We start from the raw sequence: 18,434 nt of genomic DNA on the forward strand, positions 1-18,434 counted from the left end.
CAAATCATTGTGCCCGCGTGCCGTTATGCTATGCTCATCTCGCCCGTAACGGGCCGCTACCTCCGCATCAAATCATCAATCGCCACGTGCTTCTGCGCCCCCAATAATTATTTTAAAAACTAGATCGCACCCGTCAACCTATAATAAATCCTTAGCTTTACTAATCAAAGGTCAGCTGGTTTTAATCTTTAATTTATAATACTAAATTTTTAGTTCTTAAAGACGATCATCAAGTCCATTCTGAGATTTAAATTTACGTTAAATTAGAGGACTAAAAAGTTATGCATTTTGTCAAAGCTACTGGCTTGGAGGTAGGAGAGCTTTAGGTATGGAACAGCTTTAATTTAGTGTGTGGAACAGTTTCATCCCAAGTCAAATGGAATTAGATAACAATTAGCACATCAATCATCTCAATTTAATTAGCCTATATCTTACCTAAACTAAACTTTAACACTTAATTTGGGCAGTGAAGAAGAGCATTTATTTATGCACCTTACAAACTAAGTCTCAACACAATACGAAGGCTTTCATTAATACTCATAATGAGGATCAAGGAAGCTGTAAACCTTTGTCAAAGATTCCACCTAATCATATATGAATCATTGCCTTGAGGAGTTGTACTTGAGGAGTTGTAATGACTTGATTCTCTTCGCACAGCAGACAAAAGCATTGAGTTGTACATGCAAACAAGATCGCCTTCATGTTTTAGGTCACCTGCCCCATTCAGCATCCTAAAGTTGTACACTTTTGTGATCAAAAGTCCAAATTCTGAAACAATTTAATTGCACAAGTTATTGGCGAATGAAACTCCACTATCAAATTCATTTATGGCTTCTTTAAACCGCTTTGACTTCTTTGGTTCTTGTACATCAATAAAAACTTGAAGAACAACAACAACAACAAAAATCGAAAGATATGTTTCATGCTTGCCTGATATGGTTCAATCTAGACTGAGAATTTGAGAAACAGATGAGAGCACAAATTAAACTGAACTCACTAACTTGATTAGATTTCCAAGGCCTGATTGATCATATACCATTGCTAAAAGCAGAGCAAGTACAAAGAAGAATCAGATGAACAGTTGGTCACTTAGCTTCACACCTCATCGACGATGAGCCGCAACCGTGATCGTGGCCATGGCGGCCTCGAACTGCTTCAGCGAGAGCGAGTCGAGGGAAAGGAGCTCAGGTCCATTCACCCTGCAGCTGCTCTTCATGTCCATGTTGTCGTCGTTGTTGTTATTGCTGTTGCTGCCATCCCACCCTATGTGACCTACATGCCTCACGTCGGTCGGGAACCCGATCACCATCTCTCTCTCCTCTTCTTCTTCTTCTTCCTCCTCGTCTTCCAGTGAGCACGTTAAGCTCTTGATCAGTTTCTGAATCCTATTACCTCTCCTGATCACCTTCTCACTTTCTTCTCCCTGACCTGACAATTACAGAAAAGAACAGGGTCGACTAATTTTCAGAAGGACATATACCTAAATAGTACATACTGCAACTACATGTCGATGGATCGGCAAATTCTGCTTGATTCGGATGCTTTTCGCCTGCGATACAGCTGAAGGAGAAGAGCTTGGCCATGTGTGTGCGTAACATAAACAATTAACCAGGACGACTGAACCAACAGAGGGACTTGGGAGGAACTGGAAAATTTATAAACATGGATCATGAAAGGAGAGATTGATAGATGTATAGCAGGTAGGATTAGGTATGGTTGATTGCGTGGTAAGTCATAAAGGCAATAGATATATGGAGGCTCATCCAATATAATATAATATATTTTGTTTGATAACTCTACTGGAATAATGCATGCGTGCATGCTTCCAAACAACCTGTGAGTCAAGGCATCAGAAGCTGCTACATTATATATATCTACATTTAGGCAAACAGTGATGAATGATTAATGGAGAGATGAACTGTGATGATGATTCCTCGTCCGGCTTGGTAGATGTCCAACCGGTGACAGACTAAATTAGGAGAGACAAAAACAGAGACGACATTGCCGTCCTCGTGATTAAGGTCCTAACTAATGGAGGCATCAGTGATTGCGCTAGATTTTGTTGTTGAAAATTATCTATATCGATCTAACAGCTTGGCTTGCTCTAGTGTGTTAGCTTGTCGTTAAGCTTCATATGACAATGTAGATCTTGTCCTCTTTATAATCTAAGCATATTTCAACAAGAGATGCATCCTTCATCAATTTGTTTTGTCAGTCATCCATATGATATTGTCGATCATTATATTATTTTTTTGGATATCGTCACATACCTTTGGGTAAAATTTAAGGACGAGATGCAGTTAAACTTTCTTTTTCTTAAGATGATGTTAATTACTCCGTTGAGTATTTATACTTTATTGTTAATTATCGATATAATAATATATGAGTTGAATAGAAGTACTCGTGATCAAGAGCCATTAATTGATTTAATTAATCTGTAGCTGCATTTTAATCAATTTAATTGATTTTTCTTTGAATTTGCAGCCTGCCGCCGATTAATCAAGTAGATTGTTAATTAATTAAGTAATAAGATATTTTCTACTGCACGTATTAATTAATTAGATATTTGCTGCCGCAAAAATTAATTAATCAATAAATTATTCCATAAATAAATAAATCAATTATTAATGATCAATTAAAATAATTATTTTTTTCTCCATTTTTTTTTTTGAAATTTTAATTTCTCAATCAATTTTTCACTTCTTTGCTCCACACAAATTAACACTTACGCATGCTAGAGTTAGTATTTACATTATTTTTTTACCCGATTTACCCTAATGGTCGGTGTGAAATTTTCGTTACGGCCACCCCAGGGATTGAATCTATGAGATTGACTAAAATTTATCATTTTTTTAGTATTTACATTATTATTTTTATTAATTTAGGTATCCAAACCTTTATAGATCTTAACTAATCCTGAAAGCGAGTGAGAATTCATCTAGTTCATTCATTCGGATAAATCTGAAATTACTCATGACAATTCACCTAACAATCTACTTCCATAGTCTAAAATCCACAGTAAAATCTATCCTTGTTTCAATTGGGTTTCGAATTGTGATACCCCTGTGAATCCATCAAAAAGTAGAAGCGCAGATGGTACTCTTCAACAAAAGATAGAATTCGTCATTTCAACAATTCCATATAGTCGGACCTACGAACATCTATAATGAGATAAATTAAAAAATTACAATTGATCATAAAAATAATTAATATATCTTTCAAACATAGAACCCATAAATGAATGGTACTCAATTGAGCAAGTAAGTAGTCAACCATCGCCTTTCTGATAAAATCACAAATTGTACATGATCTACCTGTAAGCGTTAATTAGTTTCAAAGAAATTCTTTGTTTTTAAATAAAATTTTATGTTAGTTCAATAGTTTCAAATTATTGTTTCTGAATTAATTTAGACACTTGATTTTTATTATAATAAAGTTAATATTAGTAATCAAATACTTGTTGTTTAAGATTTAATTATTTATTAATAATAAGTTAATCTTTAAAAAAAAATATTTCCAGCTCACTGATCCACGTGAGAGCAATGTAATCCAACTCTACTCACATTTCTACCGTTGGATCGATTTCATCTCCGCCGTTAATATTTTCCTGTCCTTTAAGATAAAGAGTCCAAAAACAAAAAGTCAAAATAGTGAAGGCGAGTACCGAGAGGTCCACAACGCATCGTCCTCCGCGCCTCTTCTCCATCTCCTCCGTTGGCTGATCCGCTCGAATGGTGGTGGCCTCCGCCACTCCGCCGGCCGCCGCCGGGCGCAGCCGCCAGCACCCTCCTTACAAAGAGGTGGAATACTTAAAGTTCTATTCTTGCTCTGCCTTGTTCTTTATTTTTCTCTTTCCCTAATGGCGAATCAGATCTGACGCATTTGTTTTCCTTTCTTGTCGGGCAGATGATAGTGGCCGCCGTGAAGGCGCTCAAGGATAAGCACGGATCCAGCGCCCAGGCCATCAGCAAGTTCATCCGAGGCACATATTCCGACCTCCCGTTGAAGCACGGCACCATTCTGAAGCGCTACCTCCGCCGCCTCAAGAAGCGCGGCGTCCTTTTCATGGTCCGGCACTCCTACAAGCTCGCCGATGCCGTGGCCGGCGAGATCCCGCCGAATGGGGAGAAACGGAGGCCGGGCCGCCCTCGCAAGGTCGTGCTTGCTGTGGAGGGAGAAAAGCGGAAGCCCGGTCGGCCCAGGACAAGCAATGCGGAAGATGCTAAATCGAATCCTAGTGCTGCCGTCCCCAAAAGGAAGCCCGGGCGGCCCCGGAAAGCTGTCGACGCTGGTGGGACTCCCGATTCTCTTGCTTCGTCGCCGGCTCCCAAAAGGAAGCCTGGAAGGCCCAAGAAAGGTGATCCGATGATAGCTTCAGTACTTTCGGCGCCGCCAAAATCGTCACTTGGTACAACTAGTTCCGGCGAGAAGAGAAAGAGGGGTAGGCCACCCAAAGCATCTACTGAAGCAGCTCAGTCCAGCGAAACCCTCACATTTTTTGGGCAGCCATTCGCATCGGCGGCTGCTACTTCATCAAAGCAGAAGAGGAAGCCCGGTCGGCCGCCGAAATCATCATCCGACGCAACTCAACCCGATGCAAAACCGAAGCCTTTCCCACTACCAAATGCTCCCGTAGCCAGCGCTGCTCCGAGTGGGAAGAGGAAGCGGGGTCGGCCACAGAAATTATCCTCTGACAAAATTGAATCCCGAGATTCCCCGGCAGAGCCATCCAAAGCTTCTGCAACAGGCGATGCTCCGGTGGCTGCCAAGCGGAAGCCCGGCCGCCCACCTGGAAGCACCACCAAGAAACCAAATGAAACCGGGAGTAAGAAACTAGGCCGCCCAAAGAAGCAGGACATTCCGGCACCTTTAGTAGAGGGAACATCGACGGCGGCGGCGTCAAGCCCGAAACGGCGAGGGCGACCTCCCAAGAAGACGGATTTAGAACCACCCACTCCGAAGGTGACCGATCCTCTAAGCTAATCCATTAGAACTAGTATGATTCTATTTCTGTTCTAAGTTTGCAAAGACAGACACGAGGCAGATCAGATGTCAAGTAGACAGCTCTGCTCCTCCATTTTGTTCTTGTGCAGCTTGTCAAGTTCTTAGTTTGGTAGGTCTCAAGGAATGTTTGATTGCTTGTTTGATTGCTCAAACTAATTCACAATTTAGAAGGTTAAGCTTGACTTCATTAGGTTGCTAAGTGTTGTGAATGGGGCCTTTTATCTTCTAATTCCTCTTTTGTTTGAATTCAGTTTATATCAGACCTTGATTTTTGTCTAAGATTAAAGTATTTATTGATGGAATGTAGAAACAGGCACATTCTTGGCTGGAATGGAATCACACCAAGAACATTATTCTGTTTATTACCACTTAAACAAAGACAACTTAACTAATTGTTATCTGCTTTTGAAAATGATGATATGGAGCTTTGCTCGTAGGAGCTCTCCCAGTTCTTGCCATCATAGTACCTGGTTTCGACATGTTTGACAGTACCAGGATCGACACAGCTAACCGTCACGGCGACGCCATCAGGATTTGATCTTGGGAAGTAGAAAGAAGTTATGCCGCATAGCTTGCAGAAGGTATGCCTGGCAGTATGAGTGCCGAAGGTATAAGTTGTTAGGAACTGCTGGGAACCGGCTGCGAGATTGAATTTTGATGATGGCACGATGAAGTGGATGTTTGCTCTCATGGAACAGTTGGAGCAGTTGCAGCTCCATGCTACCACACTTGATGGTGCTTCAACCTGCCACCTAACACGCTTGCAGTGGCAGCCGCCAGAGTGGATTATGTTCTCCTCCCCCATGAACAGCAGCTACTTTGCTGTTTCCTTCAATAGTGAGAGAGAATTTGGAAATGACTTCAAGTAGGAAAAAAAGCACGAGAGAAAAGTAAAACAATTTTTAGTTACTTGAAAAAACATAGAAGCAGAAGATAATCTCTTGAATTTGGTTGTTGTAATCATTTTCAATGTGCAGTATTAATTTAACAAAATTCTAAAACACTCAAGGTCGTAGCTAAGAAGCATTTATGGCATCAATATAGAGTTTAATAGAAAAGATGAAGTGCTGTTACTTGAAGAAAAGCTCTACAACATTACTAGAACAATTTGTAGCTACTTTAGAAAAAAAAACAAGGTACTTTCTTAAATTTCGTTGTGTAGTCATTTTCAAGTTGCAATGTTAACTTAGCAAAATGCTAAAACACTCAAGGTCATATCTCTCAACAACGGTTTATGTGGCATCAAGAGAGAGTTTAGTAGATGGGTCAACGATACTTAAGCGCATGTCTGTGGAAAAAAGATGAAGTGCTTGTGAAATATACAAGATTGGAGTAATTTATGTGGAAGGGAATGAGGAAGTTGTTAAGGAACCTCAGCTGTGAAAAAGTTCAATTGTTGTTTTCTCTGACTATGAAGTTTATAATAGTAGTTTGTAGAGAACAAGATTCTTTATTAACAGCATGGATTAACCTCTGACGAACTAAAGCACAACCATTATAAAACTAAGCTAAAAATTAACCAAACTCATTTTCTGTGACCTCTTAAGATCGCCCTTCTGTGAATATTTGTTTATGAAAAGAAAGTGAAAAATAAAGAAAGTGATGATAGAGTGCCTATCATCATGAAGTCATGAGTGATGGTGATACCAAATCAAATACGACACTATTTGGATCCTGAGCAAAATCTTGAAAAGCTAAACGAGATCGCCTTTTGAATCCCTAGGCAAAACCTTGAAAATCTAAGCTAGATAGCCTTTTGAATTCCTCTAGCTATTATCCTACTGCAACAATAGTTGCTCAGAAGAATGACATGTTGCAGCACAATACCTTCAATAAGTCAGTTTGTTAACTGCATTATATTCGAATGGTATTGGAGGAAAATTAATCCAACTACCAAATTAATATGCTGAACAACTAATAAGGTTGACAATATATTATTAAATAACTATGCAAATTGGAGCATAAATATCTATTAATGATGCTTAGGTAAATAAACTAAGTAATTTGGTAAAGGTATTTGGCATGTTTGTATATTTTGGAAGCAGTGAAATCAGATAAAGTAACTGCTACATCAATATGTTTAATGTGTTCATCTGACATTGGATCGCATGTAATGTAAATGGTCATTGCTTGCCACAATACATATTCATTTTTTAAAGCTGAGATCATCAAGGAAAGATTTAATTTACATCACCTTTCACAGTGTGATAGCTCTATATTCCTAGAACAAGCTACATCAGTTTATTTCTTGCTCTTCCATATTACTAGAATGCCTCCAACATAAGTGCAGAATCGCAAATTAAATCTTCTATTAATAGCAGTTCTAACATAATCACAAGAAACAATGCTTCAAAGCCTTTTGTTGAAGATTTTCTAGTATATTGCAAGATTCATAAAACTACTTCCTAATGAAACTCTAAATGAATTGACTTACAACACCCAAATTATGAAGATACTTGACCTAGTAATAGGACAGATTAACTTCTCATGATTCTTCGCTAATGACTACAATCTTCAAAGTTATGATCATCTTATTTATATCTGGGATAATCAAAGTTTCTGTAGGTGTGCAGCCAATAACTAGTTTTGCAAAAGATCAACAAACTTCCTTTGGGATGTAGATATATCTTAGGTAACATTTGACATTCATATAGCTCTGTTTGAATGCATAAAATAGAAAAATCAAGGTGTGATTGGCAGCAAAAGAGGACCATATTCTATATAATTTCCTTATATTTGCATCAAAGATCAAGCTAAAATTTTAATAATAACTCCATTAGAATGGACAGATATAGTGGTTACAATTAATGAATGAGAGCTTGAATGGAGGTTATAATCCATTCCAAGACCAAGCTAATTTAACTTTATTAAAAGGTACATTAAAACCAGTAAATCATTGTGCCCTATAGAAGCACTGTGATGTAATCTAATCCTCAAAGATAGAATATAAAAGCAATAACTGTTCTAATTGCTTACTAGATCAGTTATTACTAATTCAAACACATGCATTGAAGTTTTGTCACGAATAGGAGTAAGATTATATGCCCCTGCACACTCTCTGAGTCGATTAAGTAAAAGATAACTAAAATAGTTTAGTAGAAAAAGATTTGGAACCACAAGTTAATTTAACTGCACAATCAACCGAGCAAAATAAGACCCAATGCAAGTAGCAGAAGTCGTAGTTCTGCCTATAGAAGTTCTAGGTCGCTCATATGTGAAACAGATAGCAACTCATCGCTCTCGAATCGATAAAGATGTGAAAAATAATAGAGAAAAAGAAAACAATAACTCATCGACCAAGGAGCACAAATCTGATGGAATAAAAAAGGTACCTTGCAGGTGGTTCCAACCTTCTGCGGGTAGGCCTTGGATGCTCCAGCGTCCGCCTTTGACTCAGAGATGTTCCCGGAGAAAGATATCTGCTTCTAACCCGAAGGAAACAAAACGGCAACGACCAAAATTTGATCAATTGACGAATCTAAAGAAGAACGCATAAATCTATAACCCCGAGAGAAAAGGAAGAATATGAGAGTAAACGAATCAAGTACGTCTCCTTGTCGCCGGAGAGGAACAAAGAAGGATCGCAGAAGCGGCGGCGGGCGGTGGCATAGGCGACAAGCGTCACCTGGAAGCTGCTTAAGTAGCGCTTGCGCCAGTCGAGCGGATTCCCCCGCGGATTAGGATTTGGATTAATCCTCGCGTCGAGTCCGAGGCAGATCCAATCGTCAGACGAAGAATAAACGGGCGGATGGCAACAGAGCATCTCCTTGCTCCTTTTTCCATCCAGTGGAAAAGGAGTGGAAGGATAGACGGGTCAGATCTTCTCAGGTAACATGAGCACAACCGGTACCCAATTAACCTAGATCCCAACCTGTAACGTGAGTGTTAGTGTTCTCTGATCAATGAGACACTGACCCTTCCTTCCAAATGGCCGCTTGCCGCGCGCTACTTTGTTCCCGCACTGGAACCGCCGTCGTGCTCGGCTCCCCTCCATAGGCTTTCGTTCAGCTTCTTCTCAGGTTCCTTCGCTGGCAAAAACAGTGATACGTGAGTTGATAATCTGTTGACCAATGGCTTGACTATCTACGGTATCCAGCCGGAACAGAGTCCTCTGATCAAGTCGTCCGTAGAGCGAGGGTGTTGCTAGGGAAGTAAGAGAGGCAGAAAGGAGGAGCCTTTCGTAATCGCCACTCCTTGTTTGCTACTTCAACACGCTGACTCATGCCATTGCCCGATTCCAGGTTTCCTAAATCTGTTACTTTCGCTCGGTTACTTACGGCTTGTTTGGGAGGAGGTGAGGGAAGGGGAAGGAAGGGTAAATAAGGGGAAGGGAATTTGTAATCTTGTTTGTAAAGAAGTGAGGGAAGGGGAGAGAAGGGGAAGGAAGGGTAAGCTTTCCCCTTGCATGATCATAAATAGACACAATTCCTTACACTCCGATTTGGGGTGTAAGGAAGGGGAAGGAAATGTTAAAACATATTTATTCCAATTTTACCCTTATATTAAAATATTAATTATTAAAATAACTTATCTATTAGATTTTTGCACCGTTGCTCCTCGTCACATAACCTAGTCGCCACAGGATCTCATCACTCGCACTCCTCGATGTTAACCTTCGTCGCAAATTTTTACATCAATAAATTTTTATAAAAATGTTGATTTATCTTTTATCGTACCAAAATGTACAAATTCTGTATTTCGTATATTTTTTATATATCTACTTATTATTTTTTAAATTTTTTATTTATTTAAGTTGTAAATATTAATTTTTGTTAATCTTATGGACTATATATATTTTTTCACATATAGATTTATTTTAAAAAATAAAGATATTTTTATAATTTCATATATTTAGTTTATAATTTTGATTGACGAACTCATTGAACGAATAGTTATAAGACATTAGATAAAATAAAATATCTAACGAACAATTATTTCTAAATTATTGTAGATATATTTTAACAAGTAAGGATATTTTTGTAATTTTATATATTTAACCTTCATTTCCTTCTCCTTCCTCCCAAACAAGGTAGTACATGTTACGTTAATAAACCTTCCCTTCCTCCCAAACAAGAAAAATATAAATACTCCCTTCTCTTTTCTTCCCTTTCTTCCCCTTCCGTTAATGAACCTTCCCTCACCCCATCCAAACAGGGTGTCTTTGGCTTTATTTTTGGGGTCCGTCATATGGTGCAGATTCGCATGCTATCGTCAAAATTGATGGCTTCAAGAACTTTGGATGTGGCTGGGAAGTAGGAAAGGGCCTTGTGGTTTGTAAAGCCGAAGAAGGCTTTTGCTTTTCTAGGAAGAAAAACATAGTTTTCTGCAATCACAATCGATGATCATTCAAGGAAGGGGGGCGACTTCTCCATGGAGGAGCTTCAAGGAAAGTGAAGAGAGAGCTTCAAGGTTTGCCTTTCTTGTTGTTCATTCTGCTGTTCCTCGGGAAAATTTTCCAATCCAAAAATCAATTTCCTAAAAAATAAGTTGGGTTCATCGAACCCATGATTGAACCTGTTCTATACGATTGGTTAAAGGTGCTAGTCCCGATGTGTCCCTACTAAAGGGCCACTCCCGGCCGTGGTGCAAAAACCGGTATGAGTGCAAGAAAAGGTGGGCGGCAGCCCCAAGTTTGCCCTAAATACACTTCCGCCGCCGCACACAGCAATGCTGAGTCGTCCTCGTTGATCAGGTTCTATTTAACACCCACTAGTCCTACCTTCCTTTTCCGTTCCTCGCGTCCCTTCGAGTTCTCGCTTCGATCTAGGGTTCCCTCCTGCTTTCTACATTCAAGATGTCCGCCTACGTCGGCAAATATCACGGTATCGCTTTTATAGTTGTTCGGGTTGGAGTTGTACAAGTTGAATTTTTGTGTTTATTCTTTGTTGTGGTCGTCTGATGTATGTTCTATGGAGGGAAACTTGTGGATTTGTGGTAGATTGCAACGCCGGTTTTCCTAAATGAGGAGATTGTAGTTGGTTTTGCAATGGATTTTTGATCTACGATAACTTTAGGTTGTTTGTGTCTGGAGGATTGTTTTCGTATACTTGTAAAAGGTTCATTTTTGGATTTTTTTGTGATGTGTGAAAGAGAGAACTTTTGAAGTTTTTTAAAGTGGATCTTCGCTTTCTCATATTATTTGTTGATTTTAGCTATAGCCGAGCTTTACTACAGCTGGGATCTGTTATATTCCAGGCTTATAGGTTGAGGTTAGGGTGAAAGGGCTTGAATTCTCTGGCGGTTTGACAACAATGGTCTTTTCCTCCTATTTCTTTTTCCAGTTGATATTCTTGCATAAATAGATACATCGTTATTTTGAAGAATAAGTGTTTTTCTCACTTAGAAGAATCCTATTACCGTTTGTTTAGAATGGCCAAGATTTTACAGAATTGAAATTGTATTTCTAGTATTATACCTGAAGTCTATGTTTGGTGGGAAAAAAAGTAGGAATTGAAAATGATTTTCGAAATGTTAACCATTTGGTAATCCTTAAAAATCAATAGCATTTGCTTGAGAATTCTCAGGAATTCACAAGACGAAAACTCTATAGTATTATACTGAATATATATCCATAATCTATGTCACACTAACGGATGGATGGAATGATAGTTCTCATACTTTATCAAACATAAACAATTAGAATTCAAAAAAATCTAAGCTACAGTTTGCTGATAAGAAATTACAATTTTGGTCCCACAGTAGTTGGTTCCTAACAAACAGTTTTAGTTATATAACATTTTGTCTTCTGCTTCTCCTTAGTTTTATCCACTCAGTGTGCGATTTGAAACTTTTATTAGTTTTGTCACTTATGTCGTGTTTGCTTGGAGAGGAGGAAATAGAAGGGAAATGAAATAATTTGAGAAAATAAAAATATGAATTGTATTGTGTTACTTACATTATTCCATTTATCTTGTTCACATAGATGGAATTAAAGGGTTAGAAATTTTTATTTATTCTGTTTATAATATTTGAAAATCTCATTTCCATTAATTAAGCGAAAATGATCCCCCTCTTTACTTCCTTCCTAATATACAAGAGAAATCTATAAATTTATTTGTTATGTTTTCTCTCTTATTTCCATCCAAGTAAGCGCAACATTAGTGCCTGCTCATTTCAGGCTACCCTAACCAAGTTTTTTTTAATCGTATGAATCTTTTATTTCTCATTTGGTTTATACTTATACCCTTGAATCAAAGGACAACAGGGTATCAGCCATGGATTGGAATAGTTGCTATTCTAAAATTGCAGATATAACTCTTTAGCTACATAAGTTGGTCTTTATTGATTAGCTAAATAAATTCTGTGTTAGGTCTATGCCTCTATGTCCAACCAGTTAATCATATTTGTATTTGTTTATGGTATGTTTTACAACTGGATTTAAGTTTTCTTTATATTGTTCTGCCCAAACCTTGTGAACATTCTTTTTCTATGGCTTAGCTGTTTAACATTATTGCCGGATTGTTTTCGTAATATATTATACATATTATAACTTGCTCAAATCTTTTAGTGTCATGTAATCTAGTTGTAGTGAAGGGAATGAAGATATAATATTTAGGGATGGAAGAAGAGGATAACAATTTAGAGGAATATAGCTAAGGAAGAAATTTAACTTTTTCTCTTTTTATTTTTCCATGCTACAACTTGACTCATATAGCCATGATAAAAGGAAGTATAAAAATAATTTGGTCCTTCCTACATCAAACACACTATTACATTTTTCTAATCAAATGCATGTACTTGACAATTTAATTCATCATGATAACTTAATTAGCCACTACATAATTCAATCAAACTTGACTTGATAAAGACCAAAGCAATTTGATTTTGAGTTCAAACAATGCAATTTGGTTTAGGCCTCCAAGCATGCAATTTGGTTTAGATTTCCAACATGTAGATGCCTGATTTCTAGATGCCCCCTGCTTTCCCTCTTGCATTCCTTGCATGAAAAAAGTCAATTGTCTGGTTGGTTTTCCAAATCCAAATTTGGAGGTGTTGGTTACAGTTTGGTCTAGGTGCATTAGAATGTTATGATATTATTTTGCAATGTTGAGTTTCATTTTTTTGAGTTAGTTTTTTTTCTTCTTAATAATTTTTTTGCTATATTTCAAACTATTTGTGCCCAATTAACAGAAAGTTGTATTTCTTCATCTTGCAGATGAGCTTATTGCCAATGCTGCGTACATTGGCACCCCTGGCAAAGGTATCCTTGCTGCTGATGAATCCACTGGCACTATAGGCAAGCGCCTTGCTAGTATCAATGTGGAGAATGTGGAGGAGAATCGCCGTGCGTTGCGTGAGCTTCTCTTTTTGACTCCTGGTGCCCTCCAGTATCTTAGTGGTGTGATCCTCTTTGAGGAGACTCTCTACCAGAAAACTGCTGATGGCAAGCCCTTTGTTGATGTCCTCAAGGAGGGTGGAGTCCTTCCAGGCATTAAAGTAGACAAGGGCACCATCGAACTTGCTGGCACCAATGGAGAGACCACCACCCAAGGACATGATGACCTTGGCAAGCGCTGCAAGAAGTACTATGAGGCAGGCGCTCGCTTTGCCAAATGGCGTGCTGTTCTCAAGATTGGTCCGAATGAGCCATCTCAGTTGTCAATTGATGCAAATGCCGATGGATTGGCACGCTATGCTATCATCTGCCAGGAGAATGGCCTTGTCCCAATCGTTGAGCCAGAGATCCTTGTTGACGGACCACACGACATCAACAAGTGCGCTGAGGTTACAGAGCGAGTGCTTGCTGCCTGCTACAAGGCACTAAATGACCACCATGTGCTCCTGGAAGGAACCCTGTTGAAACCAAACATGGTTACACCTGGGTCAGAGTCAGCAAAGGTGGCTCCTGAGGTGATTGCTGAGCACACTGTGAGAGCTCTCCAGAGGACTGTTCCTGCTGCTGTTCCTGCTATTGTTTTTCTTTCAGGAGGACAGAGTGAAGAGGAGGCTACTTTGAACTTGAATGCCATGAACCAGCTGAAGGGGAAGAAGCCATGGTCATTGTCATTCTCCTTCGGTCGTGCCCTGCAGCAAAGCACTCTCAAGGCATGGCAAGGGAAGGCTGAGAATGTGGAGAAGGCAAGGACTGCCTTCCTCACCCGGTGCAAGGCAAACTCGGAGGCAACCCTAGGTGTCTACAAGGGTGATGCTGCTGGAGGCGAAGGTGTCTCAGAGAGCCTTCATGTCAAGGACTACAAGTATTAAGTACGCTCTTGCTCATTTCTAAAGTAAATCTTATTTTAAGTGTGTTAAGACTTAGACGGTCTTTTCATTTGCTGCATTTTGAGATGTTCCTGAATAAGTTTTGAGATGTTTTCTTGGCCTTTGGTCGTTTGTATTTCTTGTATGACTTATTTTGCTTCCTCATGGAAATATCATGTTCTCACTTTTTAGTTTGCTGGGATATTTAATAACAGTCTTTTCACATCTTGATGTGCTTTAGACATTTAGCCAAAGAATTTATTTCTTGGTGTAATCACTGTTCCTGCTTTACCCTGTGAAACTCTCATACATTCAGGTGGAAAACTGATTAACATCACAATATCCTCTTTGATTACTTAGGTGCTAGCTCTTGATGCCTGTGGTTACTTAATATTAATTTCAATTGATTCAGTACTTCCAAGACTATTGTCATCAAAAACAAAGTAGGTATCCATTGATGCAGTGCCTTCAAGGCTCCTACTAGCATCAAGATCCACGTTCAATTTCTCTACTCTCATTGTTTCAAGGCACTTCTCAACAAGCTTTGTGATTCTTTTATTCCTCTATTAAGACTTTTGCAAGAATGATTCCAAAGCTATAAACATCACTCTTCCCAATTAACCTCCCTGTGTCATGGTCCTAAGTGTTCAATTATTGAGTTTTAATTATATTCAATGCATGCTAATCCTGAATCAATTATACTGATCGGAGAATAAAGTAGTTCAAAGATTTTGCTAGTGCACACGGAAATTTGCAAAGGGATGTCATATTTCTCGTGGTGCAAAGTAGTTGATAAAAAGGCAAACAATGAGTAAATATTAAACTTTCAAATACCTAATACATTGTACACAACCAAAATACACACAGATTGACCGTAATGGGATAGCAGAAACATTAGCAAATATAAAGGAAGGAAATATTTCAAGCAAGTTTAGCACTTATGTGTTTTGACCTATATTTACATTGTCTTCTGGAGCTCATATACACCACTATACTTCACTTATCTATAAGTTGACTGGCGTTGCAAGCAATACTGTTACTACTTACTACATGGAACTATCAAGTAATGCAGTGTCTTCAAGATTATTAGCTTCAATATCAAAGCAAGTATTAAAAAAAGATGAAGTTTCTCCAAGGCTATTAACACCAAGATCGAAGCAAGATGGAGTTCCTCCGAGGCCAGAAAGATTATCTTTTGGTTTCTTGGCTCTCATAGCTTCTAGTTCCTCCTCCACTTCCTTCATTGTTGGTCTTTCAGTCCCATTCAGTTTGAGGCACCTCTCTATGAGCCTTGCAAATTTTCCAAGAATTTCTTCTTTTGCTTCCTCTAAAACTAGAGGATCGAGGATCTCAAGAAGTGAATTGTCCTTCAATGAAGCTACGAAGTCCATAACTAGGTGCCTCACCTCATTATTTTTTTGATAAGGAATTGCTGTCCTCCCAGTCAAAAGTTCAGCAAGAATGACTCCAAAGCTATAGACATCACTCTTGTCAGTTAATCTTCCTGTTTGATGGTACTCGGGATCTAAGTATCCATATGTTCCTTGAACAATAGTAGTTACTGAATTCTTATCGCAAGTAACAGCCCTCGAAGCACCAAAATCTGCTAGTTTGGCAGTATTTCTTTCATCAAGTAGAATGTTAGATGATTTAACATCTCTATGAAAAATTGTTATGGAAGCTTCTGAGTGTATATAGGATAATGCTCTAGCAACTTCGTAGGCAATCCTTAGACGATCTTCAAATGATAAAGGCGAGAATTGCTCATGATTAAGAAGACGATCAGAGAGTGTTCCGCCTGATATGAACTCAAATACAAGCAAAGGGACTTCAGTTTGCAAGCAACACCCCATGAACTTAACCACATTTCTATGGTTAGTTTGCGAAAGAATGAAAACCTCATTAATGAACTGTCCAAGCTCACGTTCATTTGTTATCTTCGGCTTTTTGATGGCAACTACGCGTTGATCAGATAAAATTCCTTTGTACACTTTCCCATGACCTCCGTCCCCAACAACTCGAGTTTTATCAAAAGAATTGGTAGCTTTTTCCAATTCATCTAGCTCGTAGATCTTCATCCTCTCAGTAACAATTTCATCGGTAGAAGCTTGTTCCTTTTTTAACAAATCCAAATTTCTACGGTAGAATTTCTTCTTTCTGTTTTGAAGATTTCTTTTTTTCAGAATTCTCCATAGTGCAACAATAGCGAAACAAATAAGCACGCTGCCACCACCACTTGCACTAATAATCATAAGGATGTTTCCTACAATGACACAGAAGATTTCAAACATATATAGTTTAAATTTAGCATTTTATATATGCAACAACAATGATAACTGAGTACTTGAGTCTGGGATCTTAATTTCTAAACAGATATAATAGTGGTGCTAGTTTATATAAGCTTTTGTTTCATCGCACTCAAACAATTACACTGGATCACATAACCAAAATGGGAAAAGGAAATGATTAAAAGGAAAGAAATGTTTAATGTTATTTTGATTTTAGAAAAAAATAAAATTGAATTGACGGGAGAGAAAACTTACTTATCCGTGTGTCTTTTGCATTGCATCCATTCGGTTATGAGGATCCCCACTCTTGCCCGGTGGGCATGTACATATCTTGTTCTCAGGACACGCCCCATAACAGCCGGGCATATCACGACATGTACCAACTGTAACAAAATAAAAATATATCAAATATTAATTATACATATATAAAATAAAATTTTAACATTTAAAATTAATATGTAAATATAAAAAAGGATTATTAAAACGTATTAAAATGGTAATGAGTTAGAATGAAAACATTTGTTATATATTTTTCGAATTGTGTAAATATATTTGTACCGGAACATCCGCCTTCTATGTAAGGATTGCCTTCGTAGTAATAATCGCAGGAGCAGGCGTATCCGTAGGACCATCGGTGACAGTAGCTGTTGAGACTCCGACACGCATATGTGGTGGAATTTAGCTGAGCTTCCTCGCACGAAGCGTCGTCGGTGATGGCCCAGTCGACGGCGACCGGAACCAGCTCCTTGATATGGCTCATGCAAGTAACGCCCACGAAGGTCGTCCGCCGACGACGCGTTGAAAGATTCCCGATCCACAATGAACGAGTAGCGGCACGAATTTTGCGACGGCAGGCCGTTAAATCCGTCGGAGTGATCAAGGATGAAGTAGGAAGCGAACTGATGCATTTCATCGGGTAAGGAGTCGATCAGGCAGCAGCCGTCGGCTCCAGAGCAAGTATCATTAAGGTCGATGTAGTTAACGTCGTCGTCGCAGAGACTGGCGCAGGAAAATCTAGGTCGATTGTCGGAGGCGGTACTCGACGTGTTGTAGAAGGCGACGACGTTGCAGCCAAAGGCGGCGAAGATGTTGCGGTCACTGGAGAAGCTGAAGAGCGAGCCGGTGAGGTTCATCTCCGTCGAAGCAAGGACTTCATTGGAGTTGCCCTTGTATTACTTTGGAGCAGTCGGGATTGATTTTCTGGAGTATTATGGCTTGGGACTTGTTGGGATTGATTTGGGAGATTTGGATGTCCCCGGAGTAGAGTTTGGAGGAGTTGCAGACGACGTGGAAGCCGGGAAGGAAGCAACCCTGCTCGATGCCGAAGGGGAAGAGGATGTCGACGTCGCCGCAACGCCTGGTGCAGGTCGACTCTGCTCTACTAATTGCTAAGAGCAAAAGCAACAGACAAAACATGTAAATTACATACTTCTTCATCATCAATATTCATATATCTCTTTGACGCTTTCTCTCTTCTCTAATTTTGCTGGTAGCTAGCTAGTCTTATTTCAACATTGTTTTGGAAATAATAATGATTTCACTTCCAGTCTCCGTAGTTGGAATTATATATGCGACTGGTTGGTTGGTGGGTTTTGGTGGTTGGCACTCGAAGGAAGAAGACATGCAAATTTAAGTTCATTTAGAAACGACGACTTGCATACGAGAGAGAAAGGTGCCGTGTGCATTTATATTTAGGCTTATAATTTTCTCCTTATATAATTAGTCTCCCTAATTAATATGATAGCTAGATTTTGGAAATGTCAGCTCCGTCGCCATCCCTGTAACTTCGGACGCAATGAAATTGAATGTCTTAGATCGATCGGATTCACCGGTTAAACCGGCATCAATTGACAAGACATGATGAATAGAAGAATAATCAACGAAGACAAACGTGATCATCATAATAATGCATCTTACAAATAATCGTTGACTTGGAATGGA

The 18,434-nt window shown here is 39.0% G+C and overlaps 4 protein-coding genes and 1 pseudogene across 10 annotated transcripts; 2 read left to right on the top strand and 3 right to left on the bottom strand.

Moving 5' to 3' along the window:
* Positions 1-641: 641 nt before the first annotated feature.
* Positions 642-1,586, bottom strand: LOC141841846 (uncharacterized). Of its 3 annotated transcripts, none has more exons than XM_074730039.1 (3): positions 1,496-1,586; positions 1,102-1,428; positions 642-768 (listed from the first exon to the last, which is right to left on the bottom strand). In XM_074730039.1, exons 1-2 carry the CDS (start codon positions 1,581-1,583, stop codon positions 1,103-1,105), a joined length of 414 nt encoding a protein of 137 aa, XP_074586140.1. In that variant the 5' UTR covers positions 1,584-1,586; the 3' UTR covers positions 642-768; position 1,102. The 3 variants fall into 3 exon arrangements, with proteins under 3 accessions (XP_074586140.1, XP_074586141.1, XP_074586142.1); XM_074730040.1 differs by having other exon boundaries at positions 644-731; XM_074730041.1 differs by lacking the exon at positions 642-768 and having other exon boundaries at positions 985-1,428; positions 1,505-1,586.
* A 2,088-nt stretch (positions 1,587-3,674) lies between these two features.
* Positions 3,675-5,273, top strand: LOC141837990 (uncharacterized). Its single transcript, XM_074725363.1, has 2 exons — positions 3,675-3,800; positions 3,907-5,273. The coding sequence occupies exons 1-2, from the start codon at positions 3,732-3,734 to the stop codon at positions 4,981-4,983; spliced, it is 1,146 nt and encodes a 381-aa protein (XP_074581464.1). The 5' UTR covers positions 3,675-3,731; the 3' UTR covers positions 4,984-5,273.
* A 3-nt stretch (positions 5,274-5,276) lies between these two features.
* On the bottom strand, positions 5,277-8,771 carry LOC141837992 (uncharacterized). 5 transcript variants are annotated; one of them, XM_074725368.1, is made up of 3 exons: positions 8,553-8,771; positions 8,337-8,423; positions 5,277-5,826 (listed from the first exon to the last, which is right to left on the bottom strand). In XM_074725368.1, the coding sequence occupies exon 3, from the start codon at positions 5,807-5,809 to the stop codon at positions 5,393-5,395; it is 417 nt and encodes a 138-aa protein (XP_074581469.1). In that variant the 5' UTR covers positions 5,810-5,826; positions 8,337-8,423; positions 8,553-8,771; the 3' UTR covers positions 5,277-5,392. The 5 variants fall into 5 exon arrangements, with proteins under 5 accessions (XP_074581469.1, XP_074581470.1, XP_074581466.1 ...); XM_074725369.1 differs by having other exon boundaries at positions 8,542-8,771; XM_074725365.1 differs by having other exon boundaries at positions 5,278-5,833.
* Positions 8,772-10,604: 1,833 nt separating this feature from the next.
* Positions 10,605-14,396, top strand: LOC141837991 (fructose-bisphosphate aldolase 1, cytoplasmic-like). Its single transcript, XM_074725364.1, has 2 exons — positions 10,605-10,826; positions 13,160-14,396. Exons 1-2 carry the CDS (start codon positions 10,799-10,801, stop codon positions 14,206-14,208), a joined length of 1,077 nt encoding a protein of 358 aa, XP_074581465.1. The 5' UTR covers positions 10,605-10,798; the 3' UTR covers positions 14,209-14,396.
* Positions 14,397-15,136: 740 nt separating this feature from the next.
* Positions 15,137-17,933, bottom strand: LOC141842228 (wall-associated receptor kinase 3-like; annotated as a pseudogene).
* Positions 17,934-18,434: the final 501 nt, after the last annotated feature.

The sequence above is a fragment of the Curcuma longa genome, chromosome 11 (genome assembly GCF_044706935.1).
Source record: "Curcuma longa cultivar G26 ecotype Majalengka, Jawa Barat chromosome 11, ITB_CL_G26_1.1, whole genome shotgun sequence".
Taxonomy (NCBI): domain Eukaryota; kingdom Viridiplantae; phylum Streptophyta; class Magnoliopsida; order Zingiberales; family Zingiberaceae; genus Curcuma; species Curcuma longa.

Coding starts and splice junctions, on each gene's coding strand:
- LOC141837991 (XM_074725364.1), top strand. CDS start 10,799: ATGTCCGCCTACGTCGGCAAATATCACG. Junction 10,827..13,159: donor CTACGTCGGCAAATATCACG/GTATCGCTTTTA, acceptor TTCATCTTGCAG/ATGAGCTTATTGCCAATGCT.
- LOC141837992 (XM_074725368.1), bottom strand. CDS start 5,809: ATGGGGGAGGAGAACATAATCCACTCTGGCGGCTGCCACTGCAAGCGT.
- LOC141837990 (XM_074725363.1), top strand. CDS start 3,732: ATGGTGGTGGCCTCCGCCACTCCGCCGGCCGCCGCCGGGCGCAGCCGC. Junction 3,801..3,906: donor AGCACCCTCCTTACAAAGAG/GTGGAATACTTA, acceptor CTTGTCGGGCAG/ATGATAGTGGCCGCCGTGAA.
- LOC141841846 (XM_074730039.1), bottom strand. CDS start 1,583: ATGGCCAAGCTCTTCTCCTTCAGCTGTATCGCAGGCGAAAAGCATCCG. Junction 1,429..1,495: donor TCCATCGACATGTAGTTGCA/GTATGTACTATT, acceptor TGTAATTGTCAG/GTCAGGGAGAAGAAAGTGAG.